The sequence below is a fragment of the Coturnix japonica genome, unplaced genomic scaffold, assembly GCF_054131305.1.
Source record: "Coturnix japonica strain WE unplaced genomic scaffold, WE-NBRP24 Scf075, whole genome shotgun sequence".
Classification (NCBI taxonomy): Eukaryota; Metazoa; Chordata; class Aves; order Galliformes; family Phasianidae; genus Coturnix; species Coturnix japonica.
The window spans coordinates 388,895-416,442 of NW_028188978.1; the positions used below are offsets into that span (position 1 = coordinate 388,895).

General features: G+C 43.9%; 1 protein-coding gene across 4 annotated transcripts in view; it reads left to right on the forward strand.

Moving 5' to 3' along the window:
* Positions 1-27,548, forward strand: part of DIP2B (DIP2 acetate--CoA ligase B (putative)) — a 59,441-nt gene that overhangs the window by 12,100 nt on the left and 19,793 nt on the right. For 2 of the 4 annotated variants that reach the window (XM_015886830.3, XM_085534118.1), the window contains exons 2-10: positions 14,660-14,731; positions 20,095-20,235; positions 20,697-20,822; positions 22,062-22,274; positions 24,573-24,716; positions 25,462-25,581; positions 26,079-26,276; positions 26,503-26,594; positions 27,066-27,176. In XM_015886830.3, the coding sequence (XP_015742316.1) occupies positions 14,660-14,731; positions 20,095-20,235; positions 20,697-20,822; positions 22,062-22,274; positions 24,573-24,716; positions 25,462-25,581; positions 26,079-26,276; positions 26,503-26,594; positions 27,066-27,176 (1,217 nt within the window). Of the gene's footprint in view, positions 1-2,101; positions 2,251-14,659; positions 14,732-20,094; positions 20,236-20,696; positions 20,823-22,061; positions 22,275-24,572; positions 24,717-25,461; positions 25,582-26,078; positions 26,277-26,502; positions 26,595-27,065; positions 27,177-27,548 lie in introns of those variants that run through there. The other 2 variants (XM_085534117.1, XM_085534116.1) reach the window with 2 other exon arrangements.

Here is a 27,548-nt window from a genome sequence, read left to right on the forward strand (position 1 = left end):
CACAATCTTAGCCCTTCCTGCTCCCACCCCCAGACTGTGGAATAGTCTGTGGTGCTTCAGACTGCTATGAAAACAGCCATTATGTTTGCAGTTGGAAGGAAGGGCCTGCTGCAATAGTAGTGTTGTATCCAAAAGGTACAGGTGTCTTCCTGTTAACATTATTACACTGACAGACTGGTTTTATAAACATTTTAATGCTCTTTGAAATGGGTGATAGCCAGTGATTACAGCTCCATTAGGTGTAGTAACAGATGGTTAACTCAAGTACTTTTTATGTTGTCATCAATAGCAGAAAAACTGAAGTGCAAGTGTTAGATTCTGATCCCTTCAAGTGTAAGGCTGGGGGTAAACACAGAAATGGTGGGGAGTCTCACCAAGCTGCTGCTTAGAATGGTGCAGAGTGGGCTGGAGAGGGATAATGAGTCACACTGGAGCACAGACACTGGGATGAATTGTACAGCAGAGCAGCAGGAGCACAATTGGGATGATCCTGAGATGGGCAGACTGCAGTGCTGAATAAAACTGCCAGGTTTTAGAGTGGGTAGAGCACCTGCAGTTACAAAGTTAAAGGAAGAGGCCTGGAAAGTCCCCTGCTTTTCTGCCAGCCAGAGTAAAGGTGGAATTAGGCCATGGCCATCAGATAACTGCACCGACGTCGTGCTGTGGAGCTGAACCAGCAGCTTTGCCAAACATCTGCAGTTCTGCCCTATATACCCGCATGCAGTTGTACCTTCCATCAGGTGTTTTTAAACGGGGATCAGAGTCCTCTGTGTCCCTGCTAAGAATTGCAGAGGGTGTTAAATCAGACTTGCTTTTTTTTTTCCGGCACTAAACTTCTAACTTTACTCCTGTTTCTTTTGTTTGTTTGCCTTTAGACACCTTAGGGTTGTATGTTCTTAAATGTCTCTATACCCCTGCCTAGAGAGAGCACAGTTAGCCTTGCAGGCTTCCTTCCTGTGAGAGCTAGAGCTCACACTTCAGGGTTTCTGTTTTAGATGAGTGACTTGGAGGGCACAGTAAGAAAACCAGGCTAATACCGTTAGGATTAAAGGCTAGTGGTGAACAAAGGGTTCTGTTCATTATTTAAAGTGATGCTTCTGACTTTGAGGGAGATTGGCTGTTGCTGAGGGGAACTGCACAGTCACTTTTGCATTAAATTTGTTGCAGAATGAAAAATGAAAGTACAATCTCACTTTCATTAAAATGAAGTAATTGGTGCCATCACTCCATTAGATTTTTTGGGCAGCTTTTGGCAAGTTGCTGCAGGTTGCTATTGACACCTGATCAACCAGCATCCTTAACGCGGAGGGAACAGGAGGGAGCTCAATGTGTAACTGAAGGATACAAAGGGACACCTCAAGGAAATGCCCAACATGCAAAAACCAACCAGGGCTGCCAGAGGACTTCTTCATGGAGATGTCTTTCTTGAGGTTGGTGAGACCAGGTCAAAGCAACAGCTGGAAATAAAGCTGAATCCATTTCTTTTAATGCATTTCCCTCTTGAGGTTCGTGGCTTGGAGATGAGCGAATGTGATTAAGCATCAAAAGTGGAATCGGGGAGGGAAGGATTCTAACTTTATCTTCAACGTGGCAAACAGACCCATAAGGTCAACCCAGTACTGATAACAGTTCAGCTCTGCTTTTCATTAACTGACATAACAATTAGCTGCTGTTAGTCATTCACTGCACTGCTCAGGCAGCTCTCAGTTCTCAACATGTACAGCTGTAGCTGGTTTTTTTGCTGTTTTGTTTTGCTTTTTTTAGTTCATAATACCACCTAGCATGTTTTAAATAAAATCTGGGAAAAACAAGTGCATCCCTGTTTGCAAGAAACCTTTCATCTGTAGCTCTGGGCTCTGCAGAACCGGAGTGGTGAGGAGCCTTGTTTTTGTGCTGGCTTCATCCCTTTCAGAATATTAATATTTAATTTAAGGCTTTTTAAAGCTTTTAGCAGATTTAGGCTTTCTTCCCTGTGGTGGTTATATGCGAGGACAACTTGAGAGAGCGCTCTGATGAACTTCCAATATGGAATGTGGTTTGATTCATTCTGATTTATGACTTGAAAAAAAAAAGCATTCAAGAAGTTTGTCCTGTTCTGTAGGTAGCTCTGCCACAAACAACCACAGAACAGATCCAGCACTTCTTCCATTCCTTCAGCTCGAGCCCAGCCAAGCAGGTACTGCTCACATCCCAGCCATAACTCCTTGCCATGAGGGCTGATCTGCAATGGCTCTGCAGAGAAAACCACAGGTGAGCAGCAGTCTCTGAGCCAGTGTAGTGCCTTCCCAGCAGCTCTGCACTCAGGTTGATCCTGCATTGCTTTTGTGCAAGCAGGCATTGTTTGGTGACAAGGTAGCACTTGGATTTTGCTGAGATGCTCTTATTTACACGTTTTTAACCCAGCATTTTAATGGTACGTTTTGCTTTTGGACAGGCTGAACCTCATTAGCACAAATACACCATGACATTTGTACTTGTTCATAGAAATTGAGTTTTGTCTTTCATATTTAAGACATTTTCTTCATGTGATGAGTGCAGGACATGAGAGCGGCCCTTGATCAGGTTGGTTCCTTTCAAGGCAGGAAACTATTTGTCCTGGGAAACACTTGGAAGCAGTTTAGAGATTGATCTTTATTGTTATTTTTCTCCACTCTGTGCCTGTGCTACAGAACTAATGGTGGTTTTGCATCATGCTCGTTAAGTTCTTGATCAGGGCTACAGAGGGGTTTGTGCATCGCAGCTGCCAGTGCCCAGAGCTGTGAATGAGCCCCACTCTGACCATCCCCAAATCAGCTGTTGGTGATTCAGGCTGCAAACAACGAAGGGGAAATGCAGTCAGCATTCTGGCTTCTGCAGAGCACACTCTTGTTTACCAGCTTGTGTTTCTTCCCAGTTGGCTGGATCAGTCGATCTGTTGTTTAAAGTATCTGTTTATAGCCAGCACCGTCCTTTGATTCTTTAATACTGAATTTACTAACAAGAGCTTTTAATTTACCTACTGTAAGCTGTGTCATTTCTAGGAGAAGGTGTTTGTTTTTTCTCCTTTTTATTATAAATAAATCTCAGTGAGTGTATTTCCACTGTATCAAATGTCTCTGGCCTTCGTGGGAAGAAGGTGCAGGAGCATCAGAGCCAAACAGAACAGTTTGGAGAACAGTTCTATTGAGGTGTTTGCTTATCCAGCAAAGCAGTGTTGCCTCTTTGCTGTGATACACCAGGTGCCAGGTGTGAAACATGCCTCCCTTTTCATTGATACTCAGCTCTTGTGTGTACTTCAAGGCCGACTTATTAATATTACAGGTGTCAGATGTATTGTGTTGGGGTCAGTCCCTGTTTTTTGCAGTCCTCTAAAGTGGAGGCCGTGCAGTTGGAAGCTGCCAGGTTTGCTCTTTGGTCAGTGAGATGACTGGGTGTTGGTGTGTCTCACAGCCATCGCTTTGCTCCTCCAGCAGGAAGGTGTTGGTGCATGGATCCTCCCCAGAGTCCCTTCCCAATAGGAGCCAAGTGCTGCCAGGCCTGAGTAACTCTGCCTTCCCAAGGAGCTCTGCAGAAATGGTGGTGTAGGGAGAGCCAGGAGGAATTCAGATGAGATGTTTTCTCAGCCTCGCTATGGGGCTGCTGGGGAGGCTTTAATTATTTGTTGTGCGAACAAAGCAGCGATTGTCCAAAGCTCTGTGTTATCCTCTGTTCCTTGTTTGATGGAGTGCCTCTATTCCCTGCTCACTGAGAACCTCGCACAAGGTGCTTTGGAGTCATTTGTTTTGTGATTACTTCGTTGTCATCCCCTCCTTTATTTTTCACTAATGAGAAATCAGCAAGCTGGAAGTTTTCTCCTGTGAATTTTGCTTATGTGAGTGGTTGGTTAGAAGCAGTGATCTCAGGAACGGCTTTTTAACGAGGCCACGGTGACACATTGTGTGATAAACACGTAGTATTTGGGAAGATGAATACAGGAATTCTTTACAGTAAAATAATTTTCTGTCAAAAGATTATGTCTAAAAGCCCATCAATGACTGCAGTATGTTTTCTGTGTGCTCTGTCGTTCGTTTTGTTTGTGTTCTTTTCCTTTTTGGCAAGTTGCTGACTGTGTGCTCTTAAATAATCCTGATTTCTCCATACTTCCTTCCCTCTGCAAGACAGACATTTGAGAATTCAGTTTATTGAAACTGGAAAAGGAGATGCTGCACCCTTAAAGAGGCCCCGGAAGGGAAATGTGCTGTGAGCAGTGATTGTGATTCTAGAGATAGCTTGTTGAATGGGTTCTTCCTTGTTTCTAAGCCTGTTTGTTTAGGTTCAGGGTCCACTGGTGTTGCAGATAGAAGATTTGCCTTCAGTTGTATGAGAATACACTGTGACAGCAGTGTCATGTTGGTGCAAGGCATGAAGAACACAGCTGGTGCGGTACTGTCATTTCGCAGCAACAGAAATACATGTTGTAATTGGGCTGAGTGTTGCAGCATCCTGCATTACGAGGCCAGTAAATTGAGCTGGGCTATTCCTTCCCTTATAATAGTAACGTGTTTTTTTTCTACTTTGGTATTTTGTACCAAAAATTGAATGCAGTTTTCTTTTTTTTTAAAGTATTTGTGTGCAGAATTAGACAGGAGCTATTGGTATGCAGGGAGCAGTGCTTCATTCCCATTGAAGTATTTACATTCAGTAGCATTGCTATAAATCTTCCGGAGGTTCTCAGCTCCTGGGCTGAGCTGGAGCGTGATGCAGCTTCTGTGCCATGCAACCACAATGTCAAGCTGTGCTGTGTGTGCTGCAGGAGCCTGTGCTGCCCATTGCTTGGATCTTCCACAATGAAGGTGCTCACATCAGGAGGATCTTTCCACATCCTACTCTCCAGCATCTGAACAAAGTGCTTCTGAGGCAGACGCTTGGGCTCCTCAGCACGCCAAAAGAGTCCAAACAGAAGTTGCTTCTTGCATGATCTTTCCTGTAAAGAGCATTGCAGCTGACAGCATAATGGCTTTTCTTAGGCTTGCTGGTGACATGCCAACATGGTTTCCTTAGCAGTGAAATTCCTCAAGAAGCCAGGGTTGCTGATGTAAACAGAGCTGAAAGCTTCACACTGCCCGCACTGACTGCAGGGCTGAGCCCGCTGCCGTGCCACGCTGCCCAGTGCATTTTCTTCTGTTCATTCTGTTCCAGTCGGCTTTCCCAAGCTTGCAGCCAACTTGAACAGTTTCTTCACTCCTTGGCCTCATCCCTGCACAGAGCAGCAGTCCTGGCACGGCGTGCTGTCAGCTGGAGCACAGCTCTGCTTTCCTGGGACTCTATTTCTGATGGGGCTATTCTGAACTACCACGTGCGAAGCAGACTTAAGGATATTTGGCAAAGCGCAGATGAGCGTTGATGTCTTTTGCCTGGATTCCCACTAGTCAGGCTTAAAAGAAGTGAAAAAGCAAAACTAAGGGTGATTTATTTCTTAGTTGCTGGCTGGCTGTGCCTCCTATCTCTTTGTCAGATATGCTTTTGGAATTTGGTGGGAGTTTCTGAAAGTTAAATGACTGGTGTTGCACACTAATTTGAGGCTGGATAAAAATTAATAATTCTCTTGCTTTGATGTCAAGTAGTGGGATCCTACGGCGGTGACTAATACTGTTGAATAGCAACTGTGAGAAAGCACTTGTTAATGCTATAAAATGACTGTGGTGTGTGTTTCAGATTTGAATGTTTTGGGAAAAACAGAGCATTTTGGTGTCTTCAGCAGCCATCACTTTCTCAGCTGCCCTTTTCTTTGGAATGGGAGTGCCATCCTCATGAACACATACCTGGTATCACTGCCTTGAGGGAATCAAGATAGGGAGAACGTGGTGACAAAAGTCTCATCTCTATGGTTTTGCTGAATTCATTCTCATTGGGTTTTTTGGGGGGGTAATCTTTCTTTTAAGTGCTAATGCTTTTCACTGAGATCCCTTCCTTTGTTCCAACGTGTATGATCATCGAGCTTGTCCGGTTACTTGCAATAGCGTTTTCCCATCTGGAAATACATAATTATTGTGCCCTAATGCAGTGTGACGTGCCAGCCTGCACTCTAGCTTGCTCTGCTAACACTGTGTTTAAAAGATGAGAGTTGCATTTCCATACCTGAATACTTTGTGTTGAGAAGCACTGTTTGATCAATAGATAGTGGAGTAATTGCTCTTACCTTCTTTCTTTTCCCGTTCTGACATGGCATCCAAGAATCTAGCATTTAATTACAAGGGTAACCTGAGGTACAGCTGGCCTGGAACAGGTTGTATCTCCAAACTGCTTTTCCAGGTGGCTTGGAAAGGGGTTGCTGTGGTGTCAGACCTGGAGTGGGGTTACCTGTAGCAGCTGGCTTTTGTTAGAGGAATCAAAGCCTCGTTCAGGAGCATTAAGTATTGCCATGAGAATGCTTCGAAAGGGTAAAGGATGGGTGTTGAACTCAGGATGAGGTACATAAAACTTATATTTTAATCTTATCCACTGTGAAAACGGTCAAATGGTTTTCATAGAACCAAGGGACAGCTGTGGTTGGAAGGGTCCTTAAAAATCACAGAACCATTGAATGGGTTGGGACTGAGTTGGGTTTGGAAGAGTGTTTAAAGGTCGCTGAACCATCAAATGATAGAATGGCTTGGATTGGAAGTGTCCTTAAAGATCACAGAACCATAGGATGGTTGGGTTGGAAGGACCTCCAACCCCCTGCAGCCCCACAATCACCCCTCCATCAACCACCTGGGGCTCCATCTGTGCTCCTGAGCACCTCCAGGGATGGGGTACCCACACTTCTCTGGGCACCCTATTTCTATGTGGCCACATAAAAATAAAAAATAAATAATTCAGGATTCTGTGCATGAGAGCAGAGGAGAAAACACCCCCATGAAGAAGGATCTGCAGCCCCTGAGGCCGGGAGCTGTTTGGTTTCATTGGCTTTCCAGATGAGTCTTAAATCTTATGAATCAAGATAAGGAATTCTCTTTGGATTCTTGCATGTATTGCTGTGTTGAAAACAGGCTTGATTTGGAAATTCCGTCCATGCTAGCCTATCTTGTGGAGAAAGTGTGCTGGTTTGGATAGATGAAGAGTTTGTGAGCCTTTCTAGTTGGGCTGGATGGACCAGGAGAAGGTTATCAGAGCTCACTGTTGTAGGAGCTCAGTTTCTGCCTTCAGGAAGACCATGATGCACCCCGTGAATAAGTGCTGAATCACAGGGCTGCTGCTCTTGCACAGAGTTTAGTCATTTCCTGGGAAACTTTGGTTTTCAGTCTGGTGGTGGATGGCCATAACTGTGCATTTGTGCAAGGGGTAAATAAATGTGACTTTCTGCTGGTGTCTGATCAGCGGGTTAGTCAGCAGAGTGTTCTGCTTTCTCATGGCTGATCTGCTCCATTGGGGTTGGAAGATGCGTTGTGAGTTGTTTTACTCAGCACTTTACACAGCTCAGACTGTGGGCATAGTGGGCTCTAAGATACATTCACATGGTGCTTGCTGCTTCTCCTTGTTTAAATGCAGTTTTTTGGAGCATTACAGCTATTGAGAACATACCTACAAATACCTGAGCCCAAATTCTGCTCATGGTCTGTGTGTTCAGAATAACTGGAAACAATTCACTTAAAACAGACTTTTGTACAATTGTACTTGTGACAAAGCTGTGGTTTACTGCCACGTGTAATTCTCAGAAGGGAAATTGCGTTTTCCCCTATGACACGCCACAGTTATTGAAAAGATGGTTATTTTTTTCCCCAGGATGAGGTTAGATGCATGATTTATTACTTGTTTATGGGGTTAAGCTATTTATGTGTGTGTGCTGGCTTTATGGGTAACATGTAAAATTTATATGGCTGCACTTTGCAACGCAATAGCTTGTATTAAAATGGACCTCGGTAATTGTATTTTGCAGATATTTGTTAGAGGCTATGAACCAAGCGAGTATTTAATAGAGCTAACAGGATTTAGTGATGTGTTTAAAGGCTTTGAGTTTGTACTTACCTGTTGTAAAGGAAGATGTTGGCCATGCATCACTTGCTGATTCACACATGTATCACGCATCCTTTTGCCACAGGTCTGAGCTAATGAAAGCATCTCTGCCTTGCAGTTCTTGCATACAGATGAATTAGAAGCAGGGCTGTATGCTCATTTGATCAACTTACCTGGGGAGGTCGTTGGAAGAAACTGAGCCCAGAACATCGGGGTGAGCTGATGCTGTGAAAACTGTGCACATGTAACGTGTAGGAATGTTCTTGTGTCTGCTCCAAGGAGAGGAACCAACAACACTGCGGCTCATGTATGAGAGGCTTCTTTATTTACAGTGGGAAGTTTCCAAGTATTTTTCAGCGTCCTGAACTCGTTTTGCTAACTCAGGGCAGTGCTGTTTTCAGTGGCGGTCACATTGAGATTCCATACGTGTCCTTTTTTTTCTTGTGGGAAAAGGGAAGGCTTCTTAGCTGGAACTGATCCAGTGCCACCTCCTTCCCATTGCCCACCCCCTGCTCACAAAGGCAACTCAGCTCTGTCCTCAGCTCACCCAGGTTGGTGATGTACCACATATGGCATCCAAGATTACAGCCCATAATACACGGGCCGAGACGGGTGACACGAGGACACTGGGTCATCTGGAGCTGTGCAGTGCTGTTGTAAGACGGAGATCCTTCACTGGAGTTTCAGTAGTTGTGTTTGTCATCTAAAGGTAAAACAACAGCAGCAGCAAATTAAAAGGGCTTAAGGCAAAAACACAGAGCGCTGTGTGACCTCGAGTGGCACAGAGCCACCAAACTGTGCCACAGAAATCTCATCCTTATCTGCAGTGTTAGGAAGAAATAAATGCTGAGATTAGAACAGTTTGGTGAATAAAAGTGTGGAACAAAGTCTGCGAGGTGCTGGAGCCAAGTAGGCTTGTAAGTGGGTATAGATTAATCTGGAGCTGATCTGTCTGTGAAACTTGGAGTGCTGAACCATAGCAGTGCAATGCTCCCACTCAACAAACACAGCTTTGTAAGACTGGCTGTTTTTTTCAGCCGCCTATTCATGTTCTTAATGGGTACAGAATGGTGCAGTTAAAGGGAAAGTGCAAGGCACAAACTTGTTCTGTTTCTTTTCCTTCTGGAGGGATGTATGGACCAGGTTCCTTCTGGAGGGATGTATGGACCAGGTACAGCTTGCTTTCTTTCTAAGAAATCACTGACTTATTGTTTTCTGAGAGATTGTGTAGTTTGCAGAGCTTGGTGTCCTTTCCAAGGAAGCAGCCTGATGTACTCACCAGAAGAGGAAGGGATCTCTGCAGCTGCATCATCACCTGGATAGAGACAGAGTGAAGGGACTGACGAAACTCATGACATAGTTTTACTGCTGAATTTGTGGCCAAAGAGCGTTGGGAGTGCAGGACAGGTGGCAGGTACTCTCTGTTTGGACATATGGCCTTGGAATAAAGGTCCCAGTGCTGCCTCCAGGGCTGCTGCAGCCTGGGATTGGGAATGTCCCAGCATCAAACCCTGCTTAGAACAGCGGCAGGGTGTGCCTAGGAGTTCCCCGTTGTGCACAAGTGGAAGGAAGATGAGCTCTAACTCAAGAATAAATGAAGGAGTGGCAACAGCTTCTGTTCCTGAAGCGCTGTCTGGTTTGATAACTGTTTTCCGCCTGCACCATAGCTGAGATGCTCTAAAGTGCTGAAGTGTTCACTTTGCCTTATTTTGAGTTTCTCAAGGATGCCACCTGATGCTTGCAGACATGCTTAAAAGGCCTTATCTGGATGTAGCGTGCAGCAGAAGAACACTCTGGACTTTCAGCTGCACTTCTGGGGTTTCAGCATCTCTATTGGTGTCTGCTTCTGGATGAGGACAGGGAATCCAGAACCATCAGAGTGCACAGGAGGTGATAGAACTGCAGGGGCTGTGGTGGATCCGAGGGCAGAAAGGCAGAGCCACGAAGGTCACTTGTGTGAGTAAGACCTGAAGTACAGATGGCAGTGGTGATAACGTCATTATTTCCTTTCTTAATATGATTTTGTTACGGTGTTTGCTGTTAAGTAAACAGAGCAGGTATCTGTATTTTGGAGCTAATGAACATAACCAGAAGCATTGCCAGGGTTCTCTGTTAGCAGAAACTGCTAGAAACATCCAAACTGTGTTTCTGCTGTTGTTTTAAAAGCATACAAACACTTCTCAAAATGCATACGAGCTCATTTCGAATCTGAAGCTTTTGCTTGATACAATCGAGTGTTTGGAGGCTTTGTTGGAGAGATGCTGTGTGCTACGTGATCATTTTCCTTAATTTCTCCACTGGAGTAATTATGGTTTTGTTAGACAGTAAATGATTCAGTGTTCTCATTCCATGGGGGGAAGGGGAGCGTGGATGTTGAAAGAGGAGCATTGTCAGAGCATAGCAGGATTAGCTGGTGTTACCACCTTGCACTGATTGAGCACCGCTCTTTAGAGCAGATCATCAGCGCTAATTGCTGAAAAGCAGCCTGGCGTCACAGGGCGGTGCGGCTCCTGAAGTTTTAAGCTCCTCTGTTGCAGGATTTGAATATAGGTGTAGCTCTGGGCAGGCTGGGTTTCCTGCTGCCCTACGGAAGCCTGTGAGTTCATCTCTGAGTTCTCAGCAGTTGGAAAACACGGGTTGGATGCACACGATGAAGATGGACTCTGTGAGAAGGGAATCTCGGGCTTCATTCTGGCATTTTCTTAAGGAATTCCCTTAAGTGAAATCAGTTTAATCACAACCAAGCGGAGCATCTTGGATTCCATCATAGACTCAGGACCCTTCTCCTGGTATTCCAGGCAGGGAAAAGTGGCTGCTCCATTACTTTGTTGTTTCTGGGAGTTGTAAATCGAGTCATTTCCCGCTGTGACTCCAAGGAATGGCATCCCTGATGTGTTTGCAAGACCTGCTGTGTCTTGAAAAGTCGAATACTTTTAACTTCTTGTGAAACTGTCAGAAAGGAAGCGCTGGAGGAGGGGAGCAGTACGGGGATAGGCAGCAAGGGGGGGAATTGCTGAAGGCCTGTCCTGGATCTGGTTCACCAAACACTGTGAAAACGAGCAGGAAAACTGAGCTGTGGCAGCACAGGAGGAACGTTCTCACATGGGGATGAGCTTTCCTCTGCGTGGTGGAGCTTTGGTTGGGATGGAAGAAGCTGTGAGAGGGAAACGGTGTGTGTGGGGCTGGTGGGATGGGTCATGGTGATGGAGAGGCTGTGGCTGTGCTTCAACTTCAGCCATCAACCAGTGCACTGCAGCAACAGAGCCATCAGGAAGGAGGGAGAGTCCAGTCCTCCATTGCACCACTGACCCTCAGCTCTGTTCACTCACGTGTCACTTTATTGTAAGAGGATTCCTGACCGTAACCTAAGAGCAAACTGATAATGACATCAGTTTGCAGCAAGTTTGGCTAAAATTCTGCCAGCACCAAAGCAAGTGACCCATGGCTGCAGCTTAGCAGAGCTGGGACCTTCAGGGTGAGGAGGTGAATGGGAGTTGCTGAAGTTGGGGTTAAGGCAGCGTGGGGAGGGGTTGGCTTTTGAGACAGCAGGAAAGGTTGCAATGTGGGAATCCTAAATGAAGCTGAAGCTCTGCTTGCTTTCAACAAGAATTCCCTTTCCTCAGCAGGGCCTCCTCAGCATGTGGAGGCACGACCATGGCTTAGGCTATGGGTAAATATAGCCCACAACTGAGCAGAAACAGTTGTAGCTGGGAGAGGGCCAGAGGAATGCCTCAGCATAAGTGGTTTTGTTTGTGACTCCTTTCCTGGGGATGAACAAACACTGGCACTGTTGTAACGCTACATTGTCAGCTCTCCTTTACTTTTGCATCTGTGCAGAAAGGGGATATTCTTCTTGGGTTGTTTGTTAGCTATCTGGGAGAATGTAACACATCAAATGGCACGAAACATTGAATTGATGGAAGCCGGGTTGGTGGAGATTTACCAGGTTTATGGAGCCAGGAGCACATGGCTCTGGAGATTGCAGCCCCGTTGTCTTTGTTCTCTTCCTGTTGCTGTAATTTATGATCCTCTGTGAGGAAATCCGCCATCGAGCCATGTCCATTTCCTGTGGAGCAGCAGAGAGGGGACAGCATGGAAGAGAATTTCTCTTGGTGGGTCTTTGATTTTTGTCTCGGTGAATTGATACCAAATGTGGACAGTATGGGACCAGAGAGATCACACAGTGAGTTTGTTCCACTTGTGAAGCACTTGGAAGGACATTTGTGATGCCATAGCTCTTGTGGTTCTGGTAACCAGACTTTGGCTTTATAAGATGCTCTCATACCTACCACCCATGCCTGCACACAGCCTTATTTATCCTTAGAGTCTTGCTGCCTGCATCCTTCTGTTTTGTGTGTGTGTTTATGTGTTTGTTTATAAGCTGTACATGGAAGTTGAGCAGCGGAGACACACGATGCTGCAGGGAAGTCCCAGGAATTTCTCATCTTGATTTCACTTGGGTTTGACTCCTTGTAGCTTTCCTGCTCTTGCCAAATAGCAGAGAATTTTTTCTCTATTAGTTCATGCTCCGAGAATCCTTCTTTCAAGCGATAGCGATCACGTGGTAATTAAGGTTGCACATCGTGTTTTGACCTGGGTTTCCTTGTGTTCTTTGGTAGTATTTCACCTCCATTTCTAATTCCCGAATGCAGATCTGTGACCCATAGGGCTCGCATTCCTATGGTGATGGGTTTGTTTTGCTGGTGGGATATTAGCCTGGAAGAAGCGATTGGAAAGAATTCCTTGCTGCCCGGTTGATCAAACAGAATGTGATGCTGTGAGTGCATAAACAGAGCGCTGGGATCTGTTTGCAGTGCCCTGGTATTCCTGTGTAACTCCAAGAGTTTTCTGTGGCAGACGTTTCATTACATGTAGTGTGTAACCACCAATGTCAGGAGTCCAATTAAGTGTTGGGGAGAAATCAATCATAAAACATCAGACTACAGACAGATCTGTGGATTGGCTTCCTATGCAGGTTTGTTTGTCCTGATGTGGTTTTTACCCCCCAAAGGAGACGGTGCAGGGAACTGGAACTGCTCTGAGAATGGAGAAGCAAAGCACGAATCAGTTTGTAGATCTGGCTTATGTGCTCAATGGAAATATTACCCCTTTGGTGCATGCTCCGTGCGTGGCTTTTCTGAAGGTGCAGTTTTCTAACACAAGCAGCATGCCTTTCTTATGAGCTGGATTAATTGGACTGAGCTGTACATTGCAATCAGGCATTAAAATTAATGCTTTGCTTGGCATTTCAGTGCTTCACGGACATTCTAATTTTCTATTGCTGGATTAGCTTGGACTTGTTGGGACCTGACTCAAGCTCAGTAAAAGAGAAGTGAGATAAAGTTGCGTGTGCAAGTGCACACCCTTTGCCAAGCAGTGCCTTTATCCATTTCAGCTCTTGCTGATGGTGTTGAATGATGGAGATCTGACTGTCCAGGAAAAGGAGCTAACTCTCTTCCCTCTTCAAGCACTTCAGTACTGCAGAATCACCTTTATAACCCGAATGGCCACTGAGCTGTGCTCCATCAGCAACACTGAGGGGGGGCTTTTGGCCTGAACCTTCTGATGCGACCCTCCATGTCCAGCTGGAAGTGCTGGGCAGAGCATTGGCTGAGGAGCTGATCAGTGCTCAATGCTCTGCAGCCCTGCGCTAATCAGGCTCATGGCAGAGCAGCCTGCTGGTCACCATCACTGTTTCTTGCTGTGACACAAATGTGGGTTATACTTCAGCTTGAGTAAGGACTACCATATAACTCTGTTTTCTTGTTGCTGTGTATCTGATCACTTCCAATCTTTGAGCCCTGAGAGAGATGAGGTTATAAGTGCGGGTCAGGCTAAGAGAAGGCTTGAAATGCTGCAGGGCTTTTTGTTTTAATCCCTTCAAGGTTTCCTTCTTTCTTGTGGTTCTGATGTAATGTGAGAAATTAAAACAAAAGACAGCAGCCAGATGGTTCATCTCCAGGATCAGACAGATTAGGGTTGGCTTTTTTTTTTTAAAGGGAAAAGTTTACTAATACTTCTCCTCCAGAGTTTTTGCCTCTGTGGAGCTCCAGCTCCTATCTTCTACATCATTCTGCTAGCAGGCAAACGATGGAATTACAGCTATCAACAAGTTACAAAACAAACAGCAGCTTGCTTTCACTGAATATCAAACCAATGCAAATAAGTCTGATTTTCTGCATCACACCACGTGCTTGCAGAGCAATAGTCTTGAAGTTGGCTCTGCTCATCCTTACCTCTCCTTCCTGCAGTGGACTCACTTTTATTTGCTAGAAGCACTTCTCAGTTTCATTACCTTAGGACCAGGCTCTGAATGTGCACTTTGCCCTGTTGTTTGGGAATGGCTTTGTACAGCTATAGTCAAGTTGGTTTTGTGGTCACAGAATATTTTCATGCGCTCTGAGTTTCCCTTTTTAGGTTTCCATGGCTTTGATATTCCATTTAGATAGCTGTTCTGATTCAAATTATTGCATTTAAATAGTGCGTTGTGTATATCTGTGATCCCAAGGGAAACTATGGGAACTGTATTATGAAGACTTTGAAATCATAATGTACTCACATGGATTTGGTTTCAGATTTTCTTTGGCAAATGTATTGACATGTTCAGGTGAAACCTGGCTATCACTGAACAAAGGAGCAAATGAATCTGGACCACATCCTCAGCGTAATGTTTGTTTTAAATTGAGGTTTTTTTTCTTGATTTTAGGGGACATCACACAAAAGGGGTATGAGAAGAAGAGAGCGAAGCTCCTGGCTCCGTACGTCCCTCAAACACAAGGTAGGTGCTTCCTGTGGCTGGTGTGACTCTTTTACATAGCCTTGACATGAAAGGGATCTGTGAAGTGGCTGTGGAGCAAAGCCCTGATGTTTCATTGGCCACCACTGAGCAGTTCTGTTTAGATTTGCGTTTCCTTAGCTGTCTAATAATTGCACTTGTGCAGTTTGCACGGCTGCCAGGAAGTCATGGGCAGTGCCTTTAGTTCCCTGGTTCATCCAGAGCTCCAGGGATTCCTTCTGGTTCCGTTGTTTGTTAGGGCTTTGTGGGGCGCCATCTGCACCCTGTTGTTACCTCTGTCGGGCGTAAATCACTTCCTGCTCCATTGTCAGCAGAGAAATCAGGGCTTTGAATCAGTCATAAAGTGTGAGGTCCTCACAAATCATTCTTGAAAGTTTACAAGTGGATTGACTGCAGAGCTGGTCCATATTGTGCCTTTGTTTCAGCCATCTTAATTCTTTGTTAGGGAAACATTATCATTTTAGTTAAGCGTTGGTTTGTTTTACTGCTGTAGCTGAATTCACGTACTTTGTTTACATCTGTTTCTTTTGGAACAGAGATCCCCAGCTATAGGTCTGACTCACAGCAGGATAATGATATGTAGCTTTAGACTGAAGGACGAGGCTGAAAATATGTCCAGTAATTATTATGGGGTTGCTTACCCAAAATAATTGTGCTTCTGATATGCTTAACCATTCAAAACTAATCCGTCTGGCTCTTAGCAGTGTGGGGAGTGAATGGGTATGATAGGCAGCCGTGACTGGACTTACTGTAATTTACTGAGACTGAACGACTGCCAAGAAAAGAAAAAAGCAAAGGCTAAAAGTGCATTTATTGACAATCAGCACTGCTTCCACTGGGGAACGTTTGGCTTTTCTGAGGAAATTGCAGCAGTTCAGGTGAGTGCATGAGCAACACAAAACAGCTCGATGATGTTGTGTGGTAGCACCTGGACTCTGCTGCTCCAAACCACTTGGTGCCTGGGTTGCTAGGCTGCTCCATCCAGGTGTTTCCCAGCTGCATTTTGTTTGCATATTCAACAAGAGCTGTTGCTGTATCTCCTGCGTGAAGCTGACAGCCACAGTGGGTGCTTACATACAAAAGCAGTGTATTCTGATGGACTGAAGGTAGCAAGGCAAGCACAAATTGTTTTTCAGCCTTCAGCTTGTTACAGGCAGCATCCTGAGTGAAGACTCCTCCCTGAACCACGGATGTGATAGGAATCTCTGAGGTCTCAGTGTGCACAATCAGTACCTCAGTATCAAATCTGTTTCTGTTATTTAAGGAAACCCAAAGCTAATGCATGTGACTAACCCCTCTTTATGGTCTTTGTAAGTTGGTGTTTGTCAAGCAAGTCTTGCAGTGTCAGTCCAGTGTGTCTACCAGCAGATCTGGAGCCATCCAAGCTCCTCTCCAACGTTCAGGTTCAGATTGGCTTTCATGGAGCCCAATAGATGCTGAAGCTCTTCAAACTACTTTTCATCTGCCTGCAGGATGTGCCCATCACCCTCATCACTTCATGCACGTTTGGTTTGTTTCAGAAAATCTTGTTAAATTAAGAGGAGGGGAAAAAAAAAAAAAGACAAAGCTGTCTGTGGCCCTGCTATTTTAATTGTCGTGCTTTGCAAGTCTGTAGAATGAGCCAAAGTTTAGGAAGAGACACGGGTTGATAGGAGGACACCAATTAAGATAGCATTTTGACTGCTGTTCTGGCTCAGCCTTCAGCTCTTTATATATCCTGTAGCCAGATGCCTCCGTGTCTGGGAATCTCCAGTTGTAAAAATGCCGTTGAAGTCATGCGTGAGGGATACAGAATCAGGTCACCCTTTTAACGAGCAGAAAATTAATTTAGCTCACAACAACAACAGAAAAAAAATGAACTCCTGGCATTGAGCACGTCGCATTTCTCAAAGCTCATCTATTGTCTCCATTTCATAGACGTGAAAGGAGATGAAGGAAGGTGGGGTGGCATGCCAGAGCATGTCAGAATTGTAATTGGGGAGATTCTGATTGCTAAACCTGTGCTCCATTCCCATTGCCTCTGGGAGCTTGCCTCCTTATTTTTGAGTTGAAGGCAACAATGTTGATTACCTAAAGATACGTGTTTTCCTGGTGCAACATCCATTTTTGCAAGTGGGACTAACTGAAGTGATGGAGATACCATTGCTGGGCTGTTACTCCTGTGTTTCCTGCTGGCTGCTGCACAAAAAGGCTTTGGAGGAGGAATTCTGAGCAGCGTTCCAGGTTCTGCATAGTGAGTAATGCAGCAGATTTCAGTGTTGTTTGTTCCATGTCACACTGCTGACCAACCTTCTCCACAACCAAATGCCACCCTGCTTTCACCTCGTTGGTAGTGTCTTAATGAGTTCAGCTGTAGCTAAATGGAAGGTTACAGGTAGATGTTGCTTTTGCTGGAATAAAGCTGGTGCTTTGGAGCAATTCTCGGTCATGAGTGACAACCAAAAAGACATAACGCAGTGCTATTTCTCACCGCTTTGAGAAATGCTTGTTGGGTGAGCTGTTCTGGCACCTGGACATGGCACAGTAACTCCCTGCCTCTTGGAAGGAGCCTTGCTGTGGGGCTGCAGGCAGATTTCTGCCTTGGGGAGCAGCTCCTGCCTGGATCAGTTGCTGCAAATCTGGAAAAGCACTTATGGCTTTTGAGCTCAATCAGTGCGGATGCAGGAATACCTTGTGCCAAAATTAGCAGCCCTTGCATAGAGACTTTTGGCAGAGTATGTTTTCTTGCTCTTTAAGATAATTCATTCTGTTCCTCTGCTAATGTGTAAAGGAAATTATATTCATTAGCCCTGACTCACTGTCAGACCTTTCTTTTTAGCTGCTGGAGTTCTGTGGTCTTGCTCCTCTTTTTATTCCCCTCAAGAAAGAAACAAAATGGTTTAATACAACTACATTTAGAAGGGAATATGGAGTATTGAACAGAGGGCTGGGCATGGCTGGGTGTGTTTTGTGTCCCAGTGCATGAGGGAAGGATGTTGGAAACTATGGAAATTGATAACGTTCAAAGCTGGTAGAGTTTTATCTGTGGATTTTGGTAGTTAACGTTTATTTTATTCCTTTGTTCAGTTTTGTTATTCATGGATAGGTGGGAACATTACAGCTTTGTTATTTTACTCTTAATTCCTTTGGAGATGGTGTTTCTGCTTTGCTTTGCACATGGGCTGTCCCCATAACCCAGCACAACTCTGCTTTCCGTTTTTCCTCCCCTTTTTTCCCCCTCTCTTTCAGCACTGCATTATTTCAAACAGGAGCTGAACTGAAATGGCAATAACCAGCGATAGAACAGCTTTGCCTAAACCTGTACATCACGCACATGCGCTGCAGCTTAGTGCTGTTGGAAGAGTTTCACCCTCTTACAAGATCCGACTTGCAGCTGCCACACGTGTGGAAGTATTCCAGATGAAGTCTGAGGGGTATCACAGTTACAAACAAAGCTTAGCACTTGGCTCTTGGAAAGCAATTTGTCGATCTTTGAAATGATTTCCAGGACTAAATCAATGGGAGATGGGATTTCTCCCATCGTGTCTCACACAGGGCAGTGCTGAGATCCATCTCAGTCTCTTCACAGCGTGATGAGTTCTCAGCACAGGGAGAGGGCAGGGATGATTCTGGGAGTGCTGCGGAGGGTTTGCAAACCTCAGCTGTTTGCGTTTGTTATTTATGCGGTTTTTATTTGGAAAGCTGTGGTCTAAGGAATAATCCAATACATACACTTCGTGCAGAGCTGTATGCAAAACAGCAGAATAACAGGTTTGCTGCAGTTTGTCAGATGAATGAGCCCTTCTGCCCTTGTTGTTCATGTAAATGTTTCTCCTTGATGATTGTATGCGGTGCTTTTACTGATTCTTCTGGTCTAAATATATATTTATCATAAAAATTTCCACCATCACCTTCAGCAAACTGCCAGGATCAGAAAACATCCAGTGCTGCTAAAAACCCAACGTCGGTTAAAAATCCATCACACCCTTCAGAAACAAACCTCCGATTACTTCTCTCATCCCTGCACTTTGCAGTGCTGTGACAGCATTGCTGTGTATGGAACACTGGGCCATCACCTCTCACCTGTAGGGCTCAGCTCACCTATGTCACTTATAACCATGTGGGATATACTGCAGCTGTCCATGTTGCTCAGATGTTTATTGGGCTCCTGTGACGTGTTGTTATGTCACTGCAAATGTGTTGCTCACCAACTAATGCAATCCCAGCATAGAGGGAGTGTTGTGTTTGCCTGGCAATGCCCCGTGGAGCGGATGAGATGGTTCTGCAAAGAAGAAAGAACTGAATATGAATTCGATAATTTATTACAAATAGTGTTAAATGTGCTGCTGACATCTAGTGGGAACTCGACATTGTAAGTGCTTAAATATCAGAGTGACGCTTCTCTTTGTTGTCTGTAAAGTTGTGTTGTCTTTGGATCAAAATGACAAGGATAAGTATGGCCCAATCTGAGGGCAGTTCTCTACTGCTGCTTGTGTCCTAGACGAGCTTACTTCAGTATTCAGAGAGATAATTGACTTCATTTGGATCACACGCAGTCTGTGCCTATGTAAATTTAACACGCTTGGTGCTATGCAAAGTATAAGTCGGCTGTCTGATGAATTAGGGTTTAGGATCAGGATATATTCAGCTGTTCATTTTAAAACTTTGGCTTACTGATCTTGCTTCAAGTTTTGGATGAATGATGCTGAAAAAAAGAACAGCTTTCAATGTAATAAATTAATATTCTGCTCTTTAGGGTTTTGGAAGGTATAGGAGATAGCTGAGGGTTTCTGCAGCAAGTTGGGTGTGATTTGCTGGTATTAAAAGTACCCTGAACTGGAGATGCTTGCTTTGAGTTGTTTACGTAAAACCACACATTAGGAAAGTGGTGTAACTGGAATTGGAACCCAGCATTTGTGGTTTCCTCTTCATTTCTCTAATCCTTTGGTAGTTTGTGAGAATTCATAAGCAGTGCAGATTTAGATGACACAATTGCTCTTTCCTTGCGTGACTTAAGGTGACAACCTCAGGCTAATTGCAGCTGCGTGACCTTTGGTTTTAGTCTATAAGAGATTCCCACTGAAGCACGGGTTCTAAAATTAAAATGCAGCAGCAACCATTGCTGACCTGCCTTGGAGAACTACACAAAGCAGTCATTTCTTATCAGATTATCTCTTCAGTTTGCTGTATTCATGGGAAAAAGAAACTTATTGGGCATGTTAAAGCCACTTGCTGCATCAGTCAGAACCCTTTCCTCACCGTGCCCTTAACAGCAGTGCCTAATAGTGCTGTAAATGAGTATCATCTCTAAATGCTTGCATCCATAACTGTACAGTCACACTGCTAATTCTGAACTGTCTTCCCAGGGGTTGATCCAGCTCTACAGAAGGAAACCAGAACTCAGACACCCACTCCATCTGCAACTCCAGCCCCAGCTCCCTCCTCATCCTCATCCAAATTTCACCGAGCCCGATCAGGGGGAGCCAGAGATGAACGCTACCGATCTGGTAAGGGCAGATCCTATAACCTGGGCTTCTTGCCAATGAAGGCTAATGGCTCCCTGACCCAAAATCCTACCTTAGTTCTCTATGAAGGAGCATCAGACTTGTGGGAGTTGTAGCAGCTGAGGTGCAAAGCAGAAGAACCAAATAACTCTTTGCCTTCTTGATTTTCTGTCTTGAACACAGCTCTTCAATAACCAGTTCACAGAATGAAAAACCCATTTGTGTGTGTTGGTAACCAGGTTCAGTGAACTGGTTGATAATAATTTGTTCGTGGAATTGATGACTGTTGTATGGATCTACTCTAGGAAAATTACCTATGAGATGGTAATGTAGCTGTTTGGGAAGGTGCAGTAAAATGGGAGTTGAATGCATATAGAAGGCAAGCAGTAGTTGAGTATATGTAAGCTTTGTGTTTTTTCTCCTCTGCTGTTGCAAAATTGAGTATATAAACTTCCATTTTGCAGATATTCACACGGAAGCAGTTCAAGCAGCACTGGCAAAACACAAAGAACAGAAAATGGCCCTCCCCATGCCCACAAAAAGGCGATCTACGTTTGTTCAGTCTCCAGCTGATGCCTGCACTCCCCCAGGTTAGGTTCTCACAGTGTGACTGTCTGTGTGGATGGTAAGGTATGCGTTTGTAACAGTTTCCAAATTAAGAGGTTGCAGTTTGCAAAATACACCAGATCTTTGTGGGTAGCTGCTATTCCTGTAGGGCTCTTGCTACCTTTGAGCAGTTGTTTTCATGGAGCTGCTGTTGGGACAAAGAAAATGAATCCTCTTCTGGGAGCTTTTAAAGAATCAATTGGCAGGAACTGAGCAGACCTTCTGTACTGAGGTTTCTTTTGCTTCCCCCACACTTCTTTCAGTAAAAACCCTCACAGTTAGGAATTCACATGAAATCACATTGTCAGGCCACTGCACTCATAACTTCTTTTACCTCCTTTTATCTATCTTTCTTTTGAGTGCTTTTCCTGGTGTCTGTCCAGTTCTCAGCTTTATGCTGGCTTGTCCAGTACAGCAGCAAATTCTGAGCTGTGGGCACCGCACAAATAAAGGTTAGCATTCACTTAGCATACACTCAGCATCATCTGGAATCAGTCTTTTCCTCCAGCAGATAATCACTGTGAAGAACAGGTAAGTGTTTGTACATAGCACTAGATAACTTACCGCGTCAAGTAATAAGTGTTTTATTCGTGGTAGATTATTATTTTGATTATTATTTTGCAGCTTTAGGACAGACAAGATATCTGTTTGCATGGAAATGCAGGATGTGGTTCCTTTTGTGTTTTTTCTCCCTTCCCCCTCCCCCTCCCCTTTTTGTTTTGTTTTGTTTTCTGCCATTGAAAGGGACCCATTTAGAATAATAGACAAAAGCATTTTCTGCATGTGGCCTTGGCACATTTGTTTCCCAGTGCCTGCGTTCTGCTTTGTTGCTGTGAATTTTCACTTTTGACAGAGATACTGACCCCTCACTTTCCATTTCAGAATTACCAGGGTTAGGAAACGCAGCATCTTGATAACACAATATGAATGGAAAAGTTATCAGACAGAATAAAACATGGAGAACCCACAAGAAGGATGCTTGCCTGGGTTGTATCTTTTATATGCAGTAAACAAGGGCAAAACCAGGAGTAAATGTATTCATACTGGATATGTCTGCTGCTTTAACTTTGTTTTGGCCTATTGAACTTTGTTTGACACAGCCTGTGAAAAAAGATCTTCATATTACATGCCTGTGCCATTGATATGTGACTTGCAAGGAGAGCATGTTCAGTGCAATGTGCTTTTCCCTAAGCAGCTGGAGTTTCTTTTCTGCTTCCACACAGACACGTCTTCCGCATCCGAGGATGAGGGGTCACTAAGGCGTCAAGCTGCTCTTTCTGCTGCATTGCATCAGAGCTTACAGAATGCTGAGTCTTGGATCAACCGATCTATTCAGGGGTCATCCACATCTTCATCAGCATCCTCTACACTTTCCCATGGAGAAGGCAAAGGGACCAGTGGGTCACTAGCTGATGTATTTGCCAATACTCGAATAGGTAGGAGATGGGTACGAACAGAAAAATTGCTTCAAGTTCAGACTGTATGTATAAAGCTGGAGTTGTCCGTTGTGTAAGGGAAATTTGGAACAAGAGTTCAGTTCTGGTCAAACTTGATAAGATCACGACTGTTTTCTTCCCCCTGTAGGAGTTTCAGAATACTGTGTTGGTGGAAAAAAGGGAAGTGGGGAGCAGGAGGTTACTGAAGTAGGAGAGGTTTCATGGTGCATTGAGGGCACTGACAGTGGGCATGACTTTGGTTCTGTACACAGCATTGCTTATGTCTACAGCTAGTTGAAGGTACTACATGCACAAAGCTGCCATGTGTAAATGGCATTTGGCATCTGTGCTCTGATGACAGGACATGGGCAGTGTCTTTGCCTACTGGGTGGGGGAGATGCTGTATTTTAACATTCACCGAATGGTTCATTGTGTGTGCTGTATCAAAAGAAATTCAAACAAACAGAAAAAAGAACCCCACAAACAAACAGAGCAGCCAAATAGGAGAACAGCTGAGCATGTCATTCAGAGAAAATGGCTGCAGTGAAGTGAAGATATAGCATAGATCTTTCGTGACTAGTCTGAGAAATAATCAGCCTTGTGGTATGGAGAAGATGGAGTAAAAACCTACGGATCTGGATACCCCAGGCTCAGTTTTTGGAGGCTCTGAGGTGCTCCTTGCTGCTGATGCTTCTGTATGAAATTGCAGTTTGTTTTTGCTCTGTGTATGTTTCTTTTTTACCTGCTGTTAAGGATACTACTGCATCTTAAGAGATGTCTGTATGTTGTGTGCTCTCTGCTTTTGCTTAACTAGTTTGGGGCAAGCAGTGCCTAGAAGTGCTGGTGGTTTTGTTTCACTTTTTTTTTCCCCCCTTTTTGTTATTTTTCGTTTGTTTCTTTCTTTCTTTGCTGCGATGCAAGTTGTCTTCTGAAATGGCAGACTGGGGGAGTTGCCTGTAAAGTGTAGTCAAAGTAGTGAATCTCTTTATGAAGCGCAGAGGTTCTTCTTAGTTGGGGAGTGCAGAAAGCCACATTAACTTCCGTAATGAATTAAGGTAATCTAGCTTTTTATCTATAGAATAACTGCTGTCTAATGTAATTAGAAGTTTATGCAGAACAGCATTGGGATTTTTTTTTGACGCATTGACGCCACATACATCTGATGGTAACACCTAATTCAAAAGAATGGGAATTCTGCTATACACAATTTGGTACAGCTCTTTGGAGAGAAAGATAAAAAGCCCTGCAAATATCTGAAGTTGTATAAAACCTGAGTCCTTTCCTGTGAGCTTAGAAGTTCAGCACACGAGAAATATTCCTTGCCACCATATCTCCAAAGGTGTGCAGTTCTTTCTTAGAGAGGAGCAGAGAGAATCAATTGCACAAACCTTGCTGCATTCCTTCGGACTGTATCTTTGTAAGCTAATGTGCAGTTTCAAGATTTGTTTTTATTCCCCTTCAAAAGCAACAGTTGCTGCTTCTATTAAGCTAGAATAGAATATCTGTGCCCTATCAGATAATTGAGCCAATGGTGTTGTATAAAGAAATCCCATGTAAGCAAAAATTGCTTACTGAAGAAGTTGATGAGTTACTGAAATATGCAGTTATTGCAGTTTTGAAGCTTACAAACTCATCTGGAAAGCAAAACAGCATCTTGCAACTTAAAGCAAAAAGCAGACCCAGCTCACTTTCCTCGTTATTTAACTGCTGGACAGGCTCACACTGTGCAGCCACTGAACTGGAAGAAATTTAAGCCTGATGTGGTTGTTTGTTGATGTGCTGTAGTCAATAGACTCCTGCTTGTTTGGTTTCAGGAAGCTTTACTGGCCAAAACAAAAGTTATATAGTACAATTCTAGCAAGAGAGATTACAGTACAGGTGATGCAGGTTTCTGTTCTGGGGTTCTGAATATTTCAGATGTCATTTGGATTTCAGACTTCTTTTTTAACAGTACTCAGTGTCAAGAAACAAGCTTGATTTTGAAGGTTTGTGACCAAAAACAAACCATCTAAATCTGAAAACCGAACAGCTTTCCTGACATGGATAATAAAGCCATTCGTCTTGTGCCTTTGTTTTCTGTTTGCTGGAATAGATAACGTGTGCTTCCAAGAGTTGCTTAATATTTAGGAAGCAGCATGATTAGTGTTATTCAGAGACCTTATAAATGCAACCCATTGAATTATTTTTAAGCTGGTTGGTAGCAGGTAATTAATGCTTTGCTTTTTCCATCTGATAATAAGAGGTATATGCTTAATTGTCATCTCAATTATCTCCCTTTTTTTTTTTTTTAATTTTTAGAAAATTTCTCAGTTCCCCCAGATGTCACAGCAACTACCTCCTCTTCCTCCACACGCCCAGCAGCAATTGACCTTCCTCCTTCAGGGATCGTGAAGGGCATGCACAAGGGATCCAATCGGTCCAGTCTGATGGACACTGCCGATGGTATGGAGCCTCTCAGAGCACACAGATACCAGAATAGCCTGAAGGAAGGGCTTGAGTTGGGAGAACAAAACACGTGGTTGCATTTGTCCCCTTTAAGCATTTCACAAGTTGGAAATGGTTATGTGATGCAGTGGTCACCTATTTTTACTGAGCTGGAGAAAATTATAGCAGAAATAGCAGACTTTCCTTTCTAGAAAGCTGTAGAAATGCATAGGTAAACTGTTAGCTAAAGCTATTGTCCTGGAGTCCTGAGAATGACAGGTAAGATGAATGAAAGCATGTAACTTTTAGCTCTAAGATCTCATGGTGCTGATAATACTCACTGTAAGCTGTTTGGCATAAACCGTTGTGCAGAGGGGTGGCATTAATGTGTGTAGGCTCGTTGTGCCCTCCCTCTGCTGGCCATTCTTCCCCTGCAGTTGATCAATACTGCACTCAGGTGCAGATCTGTAGGCAATAGTTTACATTGAGTGCAGCTTGTCAGAGGAAATCAGGGAGATCAGACTTCAGAATGGAGTAAAAATGCCTTAAAAATGAGTTTTATTCCTAGCATTCCCTGACCTGGGTTCATTATAATTGGTATTGCGCTTATTAATGTCATCCTGTTGGGCACAACTGTTAATTATGGAACAATAGTTGAATGAGTGGACATATCAAGAGGAAGTATCCTGCAGTGAAAGAAGGTAAGTCATATACATTTATAGAGGTGATGCACACTTTTATTAGACAAATTCTTTCCCTTCAGGTGTTCCTGTGAGTAGCAGAGTCTCCACAAAGATTCAACAGTTGCTGAACACCTTGAAGAGGCCCAAGAGGCCCCCTCTGAAAGAGTTTTTTGTGGACGACTTTGAAGAAATTGTGGAAGGTAATAGCACTCAGTGTTTCTTTGAATCATTTTTGATGCACACAGCCCTATGCTTCTTTATGCCTTTGTTTTTGACATTGACTCAGGTAGATTTATTATTTGCTGCTGGCAATATGTTCATGAAGAGTCTGATTAAAACTAAAAATGAAGTGACACACTGTACTGCTGAGTTTTGTGGGGCCTCCTCCATGCCGACTTCTTCCAATAACCAAAATGTACTAGCAAAAAATATTTAAATGCTTAAAAACTCTTCCTCTGCTTAGGCATCTTCACTTAGATTTCCAAAAATTAATTGGCTATTTCATTACAACCTTATTTTCTAAGCTTTTCTTTTATCCAGTTCTGTTACCCTCTGCACTTATTGTATTGTGTCACTGGGTGGTTAAACCTAAAGACTTTAAGGAAAAGGCATTTGTTCTCAGTGTGTTTTGTGAACTTCACTGCTCTGGAACAAATAGTGCAAGATGAACTGGAAACATTGTTGAATTTCCCTTCAGTTCCACAGCCTGACCCAAATCAGCCCAAGCCAGAAGGACGCCAGATGACCCCTGTGAAGGGGGAACCACTGGGAGTTGTTTGTAACTGGCCCCCTGCCTTAGAAGCAGCACTGCAGCGCTGGGGAACCACACAAGCTAAATGCCCCTGTCTGACAGCACTGGATGTTACAGGAAAACCAGTTTATACCCTTACATATGGTGAGTTGATCCCTGGCTTTCAGTGCTGAACTGTTCTGAAGAAGCAGATAGAACACAGGATTGTTGGCTTTAGTCTGGTTGCAATTTTGTGGGAGCTTTGTAGACAAAGGAGCACAACTGAAACAGAAGAGGTGACTGTGGATGGTTAAAGCAGTCAGGAATTGAAGTATTTTTCACATACTGGATTGATGTAGAGTTGTGCAAGTCTCTCTTCTTTGTGTTCTAGGCAAATTGTGGAGCAGAAGTCTCAAGCTGGCCTACACACTGCTTAACAAACTGGGGACCAAAAATGAACCTGTGTTAAAACCTGGAGATAGGGTAATGAATTTGGGACCGTCTGGTTTTCCCTGTGAAGCACAAAGTGGGTTTTGGAGGCCAACAACTTACACACTAAAATCTTGTTCTTCTAATAGCAAGGCACTTATTCGAGGGTCAGGTGGTTGGGGAAAGACGCTTCTGTGACTTTTCAGTCCTCCTGGCTCCTCTTTAAGCAACTTTTTGGCTCTGGGCCTTGCAATGCATCTAAGGAAGAACATTGCAGCTGGGAGAAATACAGAGTTTTAGAACTCTGTTTTGACTGTGTTCATCTTCATATGTATGTATACACAGTGATTGCTTGGGGAGTAAGTGCACGTACAGATATGTGGAACAGTGTTTGAAGAAGCCCTGTGAAAATCGTTCTCTTAGAATATAAAATAACGAAGTCTTCTGACTTTTAGTCACTGTGGATCTGAACTGTGTAATCTTTCCCTTGTATTTCAACTGACAAAACATTTTTGTGAATTGTAGGTAGCCCTTGTGTATCCAAACAATGACCCAGTGATGTTTATGGTGGCATTTTACGGCTGTCTCCTAGCAGAAGTGATACCAGTGCCTATAGAGGTACCTCTTACCAGAAAGGTAACGTTGATGGAACTTAGAGGAGTAATATGCAGATGTGGGATGAAAACCAAGTCAGGCCACCAACCTCTGAAAGTGTTTCACAGCACAAAGCAGCTGCCTCAGCCGTTCTCTATTAACACAATTGTGAGACCATTATGAGCATGCAGTAGAGTTTAAAAACATGGAAAAACATATTGACCAGAGAGCTGTGCTGAGCAGCTGCAAATGGTCCATTTGCTTCAATGCTGTAGTTTGGACTACAGTAGCATTGGCTGCTATTATTGCAAATAATTCCTTTGGTACAGATAATATTGTATATCCGCCTTCTGACTGACGTGATGGGGTCTCATTTCAAGCCGTGCTTCACATTTGCCAGTGTTTTGATTTTTG